Here is a 16,957-nt window from a genome sequence, read left to right on the forward strand (position 1 = left end):
GAAAAATCGACACGTTTCAAAATTCTATTATGAGGGTATGTTTGGGTGCTAAGAGATTAACCCCTATACAACCCTTATATGTTGAAGCCGCTGAGCTACCCCTGGAAAATAGAAGAAATTTTTTAAGTAAAAAAAGCCTTCTTAAAATTCTATTAACTAACTCCCAGTTATTTTCGAGCGTCCGTCAACTTAACGAGTCAGATCTTACAAACAAATATTGGAAGAAAATCCTACTTTTTTCAAGAAATTGGACATGGTTGACAGAAGCTTAGACTACTAATCTTTATTCCACAGAACTCAGGTTATAATACCTACTTATAGTGAGAACACCATTATGAGTAGCAATCTTCTAATATCTCTACTGCAGGATTATAGGGAAGCCACAGTAATATACACGGACGCATCAAAAACAACAGAAGGGACTGGATGCGCATATTTTTTACCTGCTATAAACGTAGAATTCAAGTATAAACTACCATATGAATTTTCAATCTTTTCAGCGGAATCAATAGCTATACTTGAAGCTCTAAAATATGCTAAAAACACCTGTAATAGACATATCTTAATTCTGTCAGATTGCCTTTCAGTTTTGTAGAGCATAAAAAACATTGAATTGCCCTCAACATTTAGCAACCCCTACATATTTGAAATAAAAGACCGATTGTATCATTTATCATCGACTGGAGTCAACATAAAATTTATTTGGGTCAAAGCACATATTGGCCTCAAACACAATGAATATGTAGATCACTTGGCTAAAATGAGTGTAACAACTGGCTCTACGTTGAAATATATGCTTAACACATCAGATGTTACTACGATTTTCAAAAAAAATCAGCAACTTAGATGGAAAGAGCAATGGAAACATTACTGTTCTACAAACCATAAAAGGTATACCTTTTTACAACCAACTCTACCTCAAACAACCTGGTTTCAGAATTTCAAAGCTCTTCGTAAATATATTACTACTATAAATCGAATACGCTTTGGACATGCATGCTACCCATGCCATTTATTTAAAATTAAAGTCATCGATGATGATATTTGCAAACATTGCGGCAAGCTAGGTGACCTCGATCACATCTTCTTTGAATGTCCTAAATTTATTCAGCATTCAAACTCCCTGTGTACAAAATTAACTAAATGCAATACATACGCTCCATATAATATACAGTCCTTGTTAGCCATAGGTTCTGTAACAATATATAATTTAATTATAGAATTTTTGTCAGACACATGCATAGCTTTATAAATCTGGTACTCGTTCATGAACATTTTCATGAGCGTGTATAGGGTTAGACTTGTACCCTTTGTTTATCCTATATGTAACAATACCTTATCCGTGGTCCAGTATTGTTTGTCTGTTAAAATAAATGTCTTGACGGACCCCTAGACGAGAAGCGAGTGTCCTTGTATTTTCCTTCGACGTGTTCTTCTATAAATTATTCGTCTATTTCGTTTTAGGGATATCGCTGTCCATTTGTCTGAGAGAAATAATCTGTACTTATCTGTGTATACTTTTTTAAGGAATATACCTTTCGAGACTGGCTGAATGACGAAAGTCAATGCCACAAAAAAAAAAAAAAAAAAAAACACCATTACCTTCGTCTTGTCTATATTAATCTTCAAGCCCAGTCGTTCTCCTCAGTGTTTATTCTATCTATTAGACGTTGTAGCGCTTTTTGGCTATCAGCTATTATGACTGTATCATCAGCATAGTGAAGAGAACTAATAGTCTGTCTGTTGATTTTGATTTTATCTTCAGTGTCACTTAAGGTACTATCGAAAATCGTTTCAGAGTAAAGATTAAAAAGGAGAGGTGACAGAACACAAGCCCCATGATTCTACATGATGTAGATTTTAGTCCTACTTTCACAGATGCCACTTAATTCATATAAAGGTTCTTTATGATTTTAAGGTCATTCTCATCTATCGAATGTTCCTGGAGCAATCTTACTAATTCTGAATGATTAACAGAATCGAAAGCTTTCTGGTAATCTGTAAAGCATAGGAAGACATTTGTTTGCTGATTTTTGCATTTCTGAAGTAGGACCGTTAAGCTATATAGTGCTTCTCTTGTGCCAAATCTTTGTCTGAAATGGAACTGTGTGACGCTAATGTCTCTTTCACATCTGTTGTATATTCCTGTGTGAATTATCTTTAAGAAGAGTTTTAAGACCTGGCTCAATAAGCTGTGTGATTAGATAATTTAAACAATGGATTTATTTAAAGCAAAATGATATATAAGTAAAGCCTGTATAAGTTACTTAAATACTAAAAACGTTTAAAGTTATAAATACATAACATATAAAGGGTTGAAGTTATATTATACTAGCATCCTCATGAAAACGCTTATATTTTGTCGTTCAACATAAAATTGTGTTTAAAAAGGGGCACTGAATATACTACTTGAATAAAGATTTGTTAAATCAGTATAAACCCTTACTCTGTCATAAAATTTAAATATATAGAGAATATAAAAAAATAAGGAAATGTTATATAACCTTGCTCACTTACCTTTTTTTATTGATACTTACATTTAAAGGAAGGGCAAAATACGTGTCGAAGCATAACAAAAGCACAAAAAGAGCCATAATAAAATACCATATTGCAGCCAGTTTTAGATTTGGAGTACTTAGTTTAGATATTAGGCTGACGATAGAGGCAAAGGTTCCACTAATGTTGTTTCCCAGTATGACTGCTGCTGTGTATTTGCCGGGCAATTTTGCTATTAACCCAAATATACTGTTTTGGTAAACTCCATTGGCACCTAAAGAACAGAGATTAAGACAACAATGGGAATATTAACTTTTTATATAAAGATTTTACAAACGGTCATAAAAATGGACGGTCAAACGGAAAATATAAGAGCTTTAAAAAACCTAATAAACTTATTTATGTTATAAAATGTTTCACAAATTAAAACTCTCACTGTATTAAAAATATAGTGACCTCTACAGAATTAAGTGCCTTAAACGCTGCCTGGCTATCTGCAAGGATAAAAATTGAATGTTGTGTTCTTTTTGGCCTTTCTATTTTTTCCACACAGTAATGGATTGCCGTTATTTAAACTTGGAAAATTGTGACTCCTTATACTACCGGAAAGCGTATCCCATGCTTTGTCCCTACTATACCGGCTCCTACACCCTTAGATATTTTTTAGCCATAAGGATACCAGGTAGCTTCTTCTTGTATGGTAACACCTTCCTTTAGTCTTCTCTGCCTGGTTTATAAATTTTAAATTTATCTTCAAAGCTATATCTCGTAGCTGTTGCATCGATAGGTTGCCCCATTACATCTGATTATAACACCTCGATTAACTTTATATTGTCAGAGCATCACATCATGCATCACAGATCTGGCTTCGCCCTTAATAACGATATAGAGTGGTGGAAAGTTCAGCAGGACTTCCAACGCCGCTAAAGGAGTTATTTGTATGGCCACCATAATACACAGACGTGCTTACCTTGGTGTATTACTTAGCAGCCTTATTGCTCACACTTGCTATTTATCCACTACGTCACAGACCTATAAGTTATCATTTGTCTATTAACCCTTGTGTATAACCAAAGGGTTATTTTGAGGTTATAGCTCCCAATTTTTTTCATACATCCTTCCCCAGAACATAATAGCTTGCTCTGCAGTTTTCAGTATGTAAGTATTCCATATAAGCCTATAATCAAAGTACCCCTAAGTATTCTGTTTCTTTGACAAATGGAATCTCTGTTCCTCCCAGCACTGACGTTTTTTGGCCTTGTAAGGCTGTCTTTTTTGTAAAGTTAACGATTTGTGTTTTTTAAACATTGACTATGAGCCTCTCTTGTTTACAGGTTTTAGTCTAAATGTTTTGAAAAAACATTTTTTACTTTTACTTTTACAAAACTTTTTTCATAGGGTTTTAAAAAGAACAATTAGATGTTGTGGGTTTCCCACATTTTCCAAGACGAACAAGATCCTTCTCTACTTTAAGAAATCTAACAATTTAGTGTATAAATAGCTTTTAACATCAAATTTCTATGCTTTTTCTCTTATTTGTAGGACATTTATAGTTTACGCTTCCATTCCCTTTTCAGGCAAGAACCCTATTTGTTAATCAGGTATCTATAGAAGTAAGATTTATTTTAAGTGAGCTCTTCTTGTGTAATGGTATGTAAGCTGACTTATGCCATTAGTTTTGGCTACTCACTATTTTGCCAGCAACGGCATGGCAATCGATGGCGTCCTTATCGAGTAATGTATTATATTGACACCAACTTCCTATATACTTTTATTGTGTAAGTATGGACTTGAAATTTGGACTATATTAAACGCTTAAAATATTTAATTTCACAAGTTATTTGTTCATGGTAAGTCTAGTAATAAAACAAACAATTTAAGATTACTTAAATGTTTTTATTTTAATCAGAATATTTCAGTAGCCACAGTTCATAAGAATGAGTATTTGCGATAGATACGAGGAAAAAATATTACCATTGGCCAGTGCTTTGCCTTTCTTTGTATTGTATAGTTTTGGCTAAATTATCTGTAATATTGAAAGCATCGCTCCTTTATTTTAATGAAGGCAATGTGCGAGCTTAAAAAACTGTCATGTCGTCAGTTGTTTCGTCAGAAAGTGGCTTTGTCGAAAAACATCAATTTTATTCCCACATGCTGAAACTCGGTTTAACACATTCAGTGCCAACCAATTAGTTTGGATGTTCGCATGAGGCCGTAACATAACATTGCTAAATAGTTGAATGTAAGAGTGTATTATATATTTTAAACATTGGTTTATCATTTCATAGACTAAAATAGGCTTTTGGAATAGTGTAACACGGTGTGTGCCGTCGGCCGTTCGAATAAAATTTTGTATGAAAGGCCGGTGGCACACGGAGTGCGTCGTTCATATATACTGAAATGTTTACACTAAAATGATACAACAGACACTGGACAGAAAATTTATTTAAAAAACAGGTATTTCACACAAAAAAACAAACATAATATAAAAATACAATATCTATAATTTTTTGTGATATTCTGCAAAGCAATTTTGTAAACACAGCCCTGGTTCTCCTTCGCATGAAGAACAATAATATTGGGTACACGTTCGAATCTTCTGTTTGCTGCATTCGTTACGTCTTCTCCTATGCGTTCTGTCCAACTTACTCGGTAAATGCGTAGTGTCCAACTTGCGTGTAGGCGGTAAAGATTTTTCCGATAACAACGTTCTTATAACTTGCAAACGGTAATCATAATATGTAAGTTTTACGTTTGAAGCTCTTCTGAATAAAACAAAACTGTTGAAAAACATAATAGACAAAAAATGTATTCCGAGCTTCTTATACCATCTCAAAGTTTTCCTCTCACTTGAATAGTATGAAAGCATTTGATCCTGGCGATCAATGCCAGACATATTTGCGTTGTATTTAGTTATAGCCTTTGGTTTCTGGGCAATGTCTCCTCTTTTTGTTTGTGTCTCTATCATTTCTTCCTCAAACTCCGTTGACAGAAATAGGACCTCTCTCTTATCTCGCCATTTACTAACTGTAATTCCCTCAATATATTTGGTAACTATCTCGCCTTTCTTAATTTTTGCGTCAATAACGACTTTTGGATTTTGTTTTCTGCCTCTTCGGAGAGTACCGGTAACATAAGTTTTTTGATCAAGCAATTTCCGACATTAGGGAACACTACTATAAACGTTGTTCATATATAAAGAATGTCCTTTGTTCTCGAACCCTTTAATCAGTAACAATAACACTTTTTCAGTATGACCTGTACCACCAGTTTCACCTTGAGCACCACTGTATACATTGCATCGCAACACCATACCATCAGGTTCAGCTAATATATACAATTTTATGCCGAACTTGTGTCTTTTATCTTTTAAAAATTGGCGAAAAGACAGTTTTCCGCGCCACAGCATCATGGACTCATCTAATGATAACGATTTTGCAGGGTAATAGATTTCATCCATTAGTTTATTAAAATAATCTTGAAGATTTCTGATTTTATGCAAACGATCTCCATAACCAGGATCTCCCTCATGACGTGCATTTGTTGAAAAGTGAAGGCACCTCATAATGATTATGAATCTATTTCTACTCATGTATTTTTGAAAACCAGGAATAGCAAACAATTCATCTTTTTTCCAGTAGTCTTGTAACCGACTGAGTTGTACATTTCCCATTTGGGACCACATGCCAAAAAAAATCTTTAACTCTGCTAGGAAAAGTGGTTTCCAATCGGTTATTCTGGATTTAGCTGAAGTGGTACGACTTAAAAAAAAATCCTCTGCGTAAATATTTGTTTGATCTACAATGTGATTTAGTAATTCATCAGTTACAAGCAAACTGAAAAAATCATATGGAATATTACTCACAGGTGGTGGTACTCGAAATCCAGGTATTCCAGTGAAATCAATTGTTTTCAAATCAGGAGTGTTGTTCCAGTCTGGAAATGATAATCTTGTTTGATGGATATCATCATCGTCGTCGCTAAAAACATTGTCAGGATTATTCACAATATCAGCCTCAACTTTATTGCTGTCAGCATTATCATCCTCCTCCGACCAAGAATCATCTGATGAAACTACTAGATCTTCCTCTGAACTTTCTCACAATGAATCTGCTAATTCTTGCAGCTGTTTACTCTACAATGGCATCTTCACATCACGTTCTCTACATACACGCTTCGAACTAGACGGTTCTGCAACGTCACCATCCATAACTATATAAAAAACACAAAATTCCGAAACTGCTAATGCACGTATATATTTTAGAATATATCTGAACGGCCAACAAAAACAGAACTGACTCTAACAAAGGCCAGAGCCATACTTGAGGAAAGTCACAAGTCACGTATGCGCACGGTGTGTGCCGTCGGCAGTGAAAGTTTTAATCGATAAAAAATGATTTCAATATGCTATGTTTAAAAGTTTACCTGGAATGTTCCTTGACAACCTATTCATTTATAATAATTTGAAACAAATTATTTTTTTCGCTACAAAACTACTTTTTTTAACAATTTGTGTTATTCTAAGACTAAGTATTTTTTATATAAATAATTAAAAATGCCTAAAAAGCCAATTTTAGCGTTTTTTGAGGTCGTTTTTCAATACTTGGAGCATCTAATTAAAAAAAATAATATAAGATGAAGGACTAAGACAAGTAGTTTCAAAATGTGCCATTCCATTTTAATTTTATGTTGCAAAAATCGCTTTAAAAAATCTATAAACAAATATGATATAGGTACCGTTGCGTTTCGGGATATATGGACATCTGAACGTTAACGTCCGAAACACATGGATTATTTTTTACCCACCCACAGAATCTTATTTTACTCAAAAGAATACGATGCTATAACATTACAGTAAAAAGTTTACTCAAAGTTTACCACTGGAACCTGCGCTTATTTATAATAGTTTTTAAACAAATAAAAAATGTCTTTTTTATTTGAAATTAAAATTATTTATTCTTTCGTTTTACTATCGTTGTGTTATTTAATTAATTATTTAAAAAAAAAAAATTGTTTTTTGATGTGACACTAAAATAAACTTGATTTATTTATACTACACTTGAGTGCAAAAAAATCGACTCAAAATTATTTTGCGAAAGTCTATCTCCCGTTTCAATCTAAAAGTTGTAAATTTATTAATATTTATTGTACAATTATTATCCTGAATACTTGGGGCACATTGTGAGAGGTGAAAAGTACGAACTTTTAAGAAATATCATGCAGGGCAAAATTAAGGGCAAAAGAAGTGTGGGAAGAAGAAAAATATCGTGGCTTCGTAATCTACGTGAATGGTTCGGGTGTAGTTCGATTGAACTTTTTAGGCGCGCTGCTAACAAAGTCGCAGTGGCCATGATGATTTCCAATCTCCGCTAGGAGTGGCACGAGAAGAAGAAGAATTATTATCCTCATTATTGAGTTTGAAAAAAGTTCTGGTTTTTGGTAAATCGGGTGACGTATTACAAATAAATAATGCAACACGTAGAGAGGGGGTCAAAAATTGATTCATTGAAATCGACACGCACCGACTTCGCGTTCGGTTAACATCGTAGGCATCAATTTCCATAGCGATGCACTAAAACATGAGTCAATTAAGTTAGCAACTGCATAACGAATGGATACCACATCTGTCAAAGCAACTCAAGCAGTAGCATTATTGACAGAAGACCTAAACCAGAGGGCCGTGGCAAATCGACTAAATTTAAGCCAATCTGCTGTATCCCGAGTATATCGTCGGTACCAAGATACTGGTGATTATGTCTGCCGACAAGGAGCAGGCCGTAAACGAACAACAACAAATAGAGATGATCGATTTCTTGTATCTAAATCTCTGAGACATCGATATTTGACTGCTGCTAATCTAAAAGAAGAGCTTAGAGAGGTCCAAGGTGTGGTTACTAGCATTTGGACAGTCAGAAGGAGACTTAAAGCTGCCAACCTGACACCAAAAAGGGCAGCTACGAGTCCCAAGCTAACTGCAGCTCAGAAGTAAAGGCGACAGAATTTGCTTGCGAACATCTGGATTGGGACGACTATCAATGGAGTCGGGTATTATTCTCCGACGAAAGTAGGATCTGCCTACATGGCAACGAAAAGAGGCGTCGAGTCTATAGAAGGCCAGGAGAACGATTTGCTCAATGTTGTATACGAGAAATTGTGTCATATGGAGGCGGTTCTTGTATATTTTGGGCAGGCATTTCCATGGATGGGAAAACCGAGTTGGTTTTCGTGCCTGGTGGAGGACGTGGTGGAGGTTTAACGGCGGATCCTTACATCAGAGATATTTTGGAGGAAATGTGGTTCCATACGTGGGATTTATTGGTGATGCCTTTATTTTATTGCATGATAATGCACGATGTCATACCGCACGAGTCACCACCACCTATCTGACTGAGATCGGTATACCTACAATAAATTGGCCTGCGTTGAGCCCGGACATAAATCCAATAGAGTATGTTTGGGATGAGCTTAAACGAAGGGTTCGAAACAGAAATCATGCACCAAGGAGCATAATGGAATTGAGGGCTGCGCTTAATGATGAATGGGAAGCAGTGCCTCAAGAATTTATTAGAAAAGTCATCCAATCCATGCGAAATCGATTGGAAAGTGTAATTAGGAATAGGGGTGGTAATATCAGATATTGAAAAATAAAAAAATTCATTTCGTAATTGATAATTTCTCTGTTCATTACGTCTTTCTTGGGATAGTTCCAATGATGAATATTTAAAAAACTCTGGTCATATAGCATATTGTTTTTATAATGCGTCTTCCAAATAATGAAATAGCGGTTTTTGTAAGTTCAATAATAAAGTTACTGTTTGCACATTACATCTTGTTATTTTCATACTTCTTACATTAAAATTGAAGGTGTAATCTTAAATATCGCTTTTTAGTCGATTGTTTTGCACTCAAGTGTATAACATATTTTGGGTAAACTTTCTACTGTAATGCCGTAGCATCATATTTCGATTAAAAAATTGTTTTGCTATATTTTTGCTGAAAACTACTTTAACCCTTTACTGCATGATTTTTTTTTTTTTTTTGTTACCAAAAAGTTTGCAGACTGGATTTTCGTTATTTTTGCGGAAAAAGATAATAAAAAAAATTCTGAACAACTATTTTTTTTATTTTGAAAAAATATAAGTGTTGTTTATGAACAACATTATTCAAGTAACGATATACCTAAAATAATATTTAGGAAAAATGAAAATTTTTAAAACAGTTCTTTGTTTTGGTAAATCAAAGTGCTACAACATACTTTTCGCACAACACATGTGTATAGCCATTGCACTGTGGAAATTTGCACCTTATTTGTTTTTTGGACCATATAGGCCAAATGTGAATTCTACCCATTCAAAAATCCTTTACTGGCATAACCTGTGCTAAGCCTTTCCTCTTCTTTATTTGTAGCGTCTCCTCAGTTTCACTTGCTGAAGGTCTTCCCCTTTTTGCAATGGTGAATCGCTCTCCTATCCTGCATAATGCTTTTGCCAGTTGTGTTCTAAACTGTGCGTGTGTGATTTGAGGCTTTACGCCAGTTCTATGTTCAGCTAAATTTTTGTATGATGGTAAAATATTCTAAAATAGCATTTTTTACTTCTTAGTTATTTTATTTCGTCCCATATTGCTGTCCAATAAATCAAAACTGCCCATATGACGGTTGTATTGTATATTAACTTACTTCTTTTGTTCTCTTTTCTTTCTTTCATATCTCTTGACAGTAGTTTTAGGCACTTCACCAGCGAAAGTCGATAGAAACGTGATCAATTTGTTATCTGTTCACACTAAGCTACTTATTTCCACACCATCGCAACTACCAACAAACTCTACACTAGTTCAACTTTCTTCATTTTTCATAGCCATTTCATCGGGAAGCTTATAATTTGGAATCCTATTCCTTCTAACGGTTCCTAAACTATGAATACCTTGTTTGGAAAGATATACAAGGAGAGGTATAGAAGAGTAATAATTGTCAAAATAAAGCATGTGACTCATATTTCTAGGAATAATTCTAGCCATCCTCACCACAAAATAATTTGCAGTTGCTTCGAGGTCAAGTTCATAAACAGGTCTCGTTTTTTGATCATTCTCTTATCCTGCATATAATTCTATACGATATGCATATCCAGAGTTACTGCATAAGACAAAAAATTTAAAACCCTATTCATGTGGCTTGTTTGGTAGGTACTGCTTCATGTAGTGCCTAGCTTTGGTAGAACAAAATTTCTCATCGACGGACAGATATTGTTCCAATGGAATTCCGTTTAAAAATGCTTCATTAAGGTGGTCAATTATTGGTCTAATTTTATAAACTCTGTCGTAGGTTGCATTGTCACGGGATAAGGCATTCTCGTTATTACTGAAATGTAAAAATTGTTCCGTACCTGTTGACTGACATAGCACTTTTTATTTGCTCAAAGCCAATTCCTTTTGACCAATATGCCCTTGTATCGGGCAAATGAACAAGGGACATATATATTGTAACTTAAATAAACTGCTGTATGTTACTTCATGTAATATTCAGTAGTTTGTTAGGATTCTGCTGTATGACATATAAATCTGACTCCTACAATTTTGTCTAAAAGGCTATCTGTGAAGAATTAATTAAAATATTGATAGGGACTTTTTAGTTGTAGTTGTTATAACTTGTAAGACTCTGATTTCCTCTAACTTTAAGTTGCTGTTCGGAATAAGTTCAAATTTTTTTCCATATAATGTCTAAAAATAAAAATCATCTAGTATTTTAAAATGAGTATACCTTTGCCCTTGGAATAAACCAGAGTTTATGGAGGCTCCTCCTCTACAGTGTTATTAATTATATTTGAGTCTACAGCATTCTCATCCATTTCGTTTACTGGTTCAGAATCCTCATTATTAGACTCATCATATGTACCAACTTGCTAGTCAGGTAAGAAATTTGGATCGATAATATCATCATCATCATCAAACTCATCTTCGCTATACCAAAGTCTATCTATTATATCGGCAAACTCCTTGTCAGTTAGCGGCCTTTTATCTTTCCAACTCATAATTTTTTATCTAAAAGATTTTAGATTACAAGAAACATTAACAAAAAATATCATTATGAGAAAAATATGCTCATTGCTGTATACCGCAAGAAATCGTGCATTTTACTTACCTTATTAATAACACATAAAATATATTTACTCCAATTACTTTGGTAAAATAAACAAAAACAATCTGAAGCGCGTGTCAGTGTCTAATCGTGTACAATACCTAACTAAGAAGACAAAATATTGGTAACCAACACCATCTATGATTGTTTAGTCTTCCTACGCTGATTAATACTGCATTGTTAGTGAACAACGTTATGCCCAAACTGATTCATCTTTATCTGTTATTAAAATAAATGTTTATTTTTAGTATGTTGTTTTTAAACAACATGATGCAGTAAAGGGTAAAGATTATGCTGAAATTGTGTAGTGCTTTTTTATATTAAAAATATATTTTTTGGGTAAATTTTGAAGGTTGCTTTTAAATATCTGAAAAACATTATAAAATGTTTGATGTTATACCATTTTTAAATGGATTTTTGTAATTTTGCAATATTATTAATTATTTAATTTTAAATAACTTTATCATGTAGTAAATTTAATTCCAAAATTTTTTGTCGTTACAATTTTTTTATAAAATGCATACCCGCCGAGATATAGCAACAAAAAGGAGAAAAAAAATTAATTTTTCTAATTTTTTTCACAAATTTTGAAGTATTAACATGGTAAAATTATTATTGCTAATAATATTTCGAAGCGATTAAAGCAACAAATAGGATCATATACGATTTACGCAACCCAAAATTGATACCGCCTGGTCTAGTAGGTTATCGCTGGTACAAGCTGTTCATCGATACGCAGATATCTGTTTTTATACTGCATTGAATGATGTTTTAAAAATGAAATTGTCAAGTATATCTTATTATTTTAAGCAATGATTTAGTTTTGCTTATCGACATCCGCTTATGATCTTTAAAGATTTTAAAGAACGCTAAGAATAAACCATAATCCAATACTATCTTAAATCTCTGTATTATGAACACAATGTTTTATGTAATACCGGTATAAATTGGTCGTTTTTCAGCCAACTGGCTTATTGTCAATTGCTTATATTGTAATATATGTTGTAAATAATTGTCTTGTTACTTGTAATGTCGATTTCTATACCAAAGAATTGCTTATTACATATGAATAAACACGGTTTTGTGGATGAGTAGCAATCTGACCAAAAAGAGATTTTTTTATAAAAATGACGTTTCTCTCCGATTTAAAACCACTATATACAAGATTTAGAACACAGTCTATGAATAACCAATAAATAAATATAATTGATAATGTTTATTCAGTTGTTTAAATCAATTGTTCAATTAAATAAACTTTATTTATTTCTTTATACTTACTATTCATTATTACGACACATAACATCGTTGACCAAAAGAAGAAGTTGGGTGCACGACTTGTATCAAGCATTGCCATAAATATAGTAAAAATAAATACTACAATAACAACCCCTATACTCCAAACAATTCTAATTGTCAATTTTCCTTTAATTCTCACAAAAATATTCATCCAACTTAATATGACTGCAGGTATTTGTGAGCAAAATGTTAAATATTGCATAAATTTCGATAAAAACGGATAGTCGTATCCAATATATGATGATGACAGTTTGTACTGTGTAAAATACTAAAAAATACAATTTTATTTAGTTATTTTAAGTAATATAACAAATCAAAAACTCACAAAGCCAATTTCACTATTATGTAGATTCTTTCAATACATACTACAGTTAACTCTAATTTTTGAAAATTTAAATAACTCAAAGCAAAGTTGTACGAGGTATTTCACGTAGACCAGGCATTAGACTTATCCCAGAAAATAATTATATGTATTTGAAATCTTAAACTTTGCATTTCCATATAACTGTAGCCGGTCTATACGTCTTTAATATATGTTGCTCTCATTTAGGTTACAGCTGGAAGTCACCATTACCTTATATGATGTTTTTAGTAGAACACTGTATATACTATTGTAATTTTAGATTTTGCCTAAAATTATTTACACATTTTCATCATCAGTTATTTAAAATCTTACAGTAACAGAAAGTAAAGTGTTACTGTATGCTTTATTTATTGATTTCAGGAAGCTTACGACAAGTTGGATTGCAGAAAATTATATTTTTAGAACTTAAGATTTCCAACATAACTATCAAAATCATATTGATTTAGCTGATTAGAAAAATAAACCTACTAAACAGGGCATGCGAAATTGCTTGGCAGGGTCAGACTTAACAGGAGTTTTTAGGTAGCCAAGGTCTGAGATAGGGTGACTCTTTATCCACTTCACCACTTCATTTTTCAATCTTATTCTGGACATTGTAGTCAGGAACAGTAAAATTAAGACGGTATAGTCTTTGTCGATGACTAAACACTTCTAGCAAAGAGCATAAAAGAACTAAAGAGGGTAGCGAAGAATATTATCGAAGAAGGATTAAAGTGCGGTTTAAATGTACGAGGCGTGTTTTTTAAGTAAGTACCGTTTTGGAATTTAAAAAAGACGTGCAAAGATATGGCAATAATTTTATTTTTACATGAAAGCCTGTACCTTAATCTACTTTTCTACATAATTTCCGTGAATATTGAGGCACTTGTCATAACGTGGCACCAGCTTTTGAATACCCTCCTGATAAAATTCTGCCACCTGACTTGTTAACCACTGCATCACAAATGTTTCGACTTCGTTATCGTCTTGAAGACGCTGACCGCCCAGGTGTTTCTTCAAGTGCTGGAACAAATGGTAGTCGCTGGGCGCCAGATCAGGGCTGTATGGAGGATGATCTAGAGTTTCCCATTTAAATAATTTGATGAGATCTTTGGTCTGATTAGCCACATGTGGGCGGGCATTGTCATGCAGCAAAACGATACCCTTACTCAACTTGCCAAGTCTTTTGTTCTGGATTGCACGACGCAGATTTTTCAATGTCTCACAATAAGACGCTGCATTGATTGTCTCATTAAGAGGCAGAAACTCCACTAGCAATACTCCTTTTCTGTCCCAAAAAATTGTGCACATGATTTTCCGAGCAGAAATTGTTTGCTTAAACTTCACTCTTTTGGGTGATGACGAATGTCGCCATTCCATGGATTGTTGTTTCGATTCTGGTGTGACGTAGGCCACCCACGTTTCGTCACCAGTAACAATTTGGTCTAAAAAATCTTCACCTTCACTGTGGTACCGCTCAAGGAAAGTCAATGCACTGCCTAAACGTTGGGTTTTGTGCAAATCCGTCAACATTTTTGGAAACCAACGTGAACACAATTTCCGGTAATTCAAGTTCTCGGTAACAATCCGATACAAAACACTACGAGAATAATGAGGAAAGCAGTCGGACAATGATGAAATTGTAAAGCGTCTGTTTTCTCTCATCTTTTCGTCCACTTTCTGCACCAAATTTTCATTAACGACCGAAGGACGCCCACTCCGTACTTCATCATGCACATTTGTGCCGCCATCTTTAAATGCTCTAACCCATTTCCTTACCATTCCATCACTCATAATGTTTTATCCGTAAACTTCAACGATCTCACGATGAATATCGATCGGTTTTACGCCTTTAGCACTAAGAAATCGTATAACAGCCCGTACTTCACAATCAGCGTGACTCACGATTGTTGGAGGTATCTTAAACACTGGAGTAAACAAGTATACAATGAAGAATAAGACTGTAATGGCGTCAGTGCGTAGACAAGAGATGTAGGTAACCAGCGCTCATGCGCGGAACGCCTACCGTAGCGCTGCGGCGGCGGAATCGCAAAACGGTACTTACTTAAAAAACATGCCTCGTAAATGAGAATAAAACCAAAAATGTGATTATGAGAGCAACAGACAAGAAATATAATAATAAAATAAGACAGTGGCGGAGAGTATAAGTTTGAAAGGATAAAAAAAACTGAAGTACCTGGGTGTGGTGATAAAGGTAAAAGAAGAAAGGAAAATATATGAGCCGGAACCAAGAAAATTGACAGGAAACAAGAAATTTTTCTTTTTCTTAAGAGTGCCGTCTCACCTAGGGACGTTGGCAATAAATAAATATATTAAATAGGCAATAATGCAATATGTGTAATAATTAAATATTGTATTATTATATCTTAAAATTATATAATTTTGCATTGGGCCTTCAAGGCCTTTTGTGCGTTAAAATAAATAAATAGGTAATATTTAAAAACTTTTTTTCTGCATTCTTGTTGTCTAAAAAAATTTACAGAGATTTGAATACTGATAACTTATCTATCTACAAATATAATTTCTAAAAAAATTATACAAAAAAAGAGCGACTTTGTGTTTTTTTAATTAATATTAGAATCTGTTTTGTAAACACAGGATGCTTAAAAATGGAGGGATAAAAGGGAGGATTGTATAGAAATATATTTAACGTACGATCTACGTGAAACTCCATGCATGAGATCTATGTATCTTAATAAATATATTAACAATGAAAATATCTCTGCATCTTTATGAGTGTTAATTAAAATAAGGGATTAACTTATAATATTTTTAAATAAAGGTTTTAGCACTTTTTAGTTTTTTTTGGTGTTCAATATGTATTGATAGTAGTGTGCAAGTGGATTTAGAATAAATAAAATATACCTACTCCAATAGCGGTGATAAACATATTCCAAGGCATTAGTATTCCTATGCCATGTACTAAAAACGTTATATACGTTAGGTAATATTTGTCTACAGGCGCATCCATAGTCCAGTCCAAAAGGTATGTCCTTTTACGTTATTTTCTGAAAATATACAAAATGTATTTAATAAAATAAAAAACTAATTTGATTGACTTACATGATTGTATATAAGTAGTTGCAGCCAACAATCTTGAAAACTCTTTGTTTTTGCTCTAAATTAAAAAAATATGACAAACATTGACAACTTTGACACTGTCAATAAATTTTCAAGTAAACGTCATATAAACTTCAAAGATATTAAACCCATAGACATATTATATGTCTATGATTAAGCCAATAGATCCATAATTCCTTTCTAAAAGGTACATAATAAACGAAGCCAAGTTCGCCATTTGCATTGAGGAAAAAAGTCAGCGTTGCCAGGTTATCGCAGTTAGAAAACCGTGCTCCGTTGTTAAAATTATCGTATATTGTCGTACGGATAGTCAAGTCGTCAAAAATTTTATCCTAAGAACGAAAGGAACAAGCTAAGTTTTGCTAAAAATGTTAATTTTGTGACCGCAAGAAAGATGCAATACAGCTTACCAATCATACTCCGCGGCTTCCCCTAAAACCCATCTCGAAAAAAGGAAAAACAGAAAAAATTAATTTACCAAAAATCTGTATGCCCAAAAAAATATTTTAAATAACAAATGTAGCTGAAAAAGTTTTAAACAAAAACGTTTATTAGAACTATTTATGTAAAATGTCCCATTCTTTCAG

At 33.5% G+C, this 16,957-nt stretch overlaps 1 protein-coding gene across 1 annotated transcript in view; it reads right to left on the reverse strand.

Annotated features, from left to right (window-relative positions):
* Positions 1-16,471, reverse strand: part of LOC140433434 (equilibrative nucleoside transporter 1-like) — a 33,525-nt gene extending 17,054 nt beyond the window's left edge. Inside the window, exons 1-4 of the mRNA XM_072521439.1 lie at positions 16,353-16,471; positions 16,159-16,297; positions 12,908-13,193; positions 2,538-2,770 (exon numbers count right to left, since the gene is read on the reverse strand). Of these exons, the coding sequence (XP_072377540.1) occupies positions 2,538-2,770; positions 12,908-13,193; positions 16,159-16,260 (621 nt within the window). The 5' untranslated portion in view covers positions 16,261-16,297; positions 16,353-16,471. The remainder of the gene's footprint in view (positions 1-2,537; positions 2,771-12,907; positions 13,194-16,158; positions 16,298-16,352) is intronic.
* Between the last annotated feature and the right edge of the window lie 486 nt (positions 16,472-16,957).

This window comes from Diabrotica undecimpunctata, chromosome 2 (assembly GCF_040954645.1).
Source record: "Diabrotica undecimpunctata isolate CICGRU chromosome 2, icDiaUnde3, whole genome shotgun sequence".
In the NCBI taxonomy this organism is placed as follows: Eukaryota; Metazoa; Arthropoda; class Insecta; order Coleoptera; family Chrysomelidae; genus Diabrotica; species Diabrotica undecimpunctata.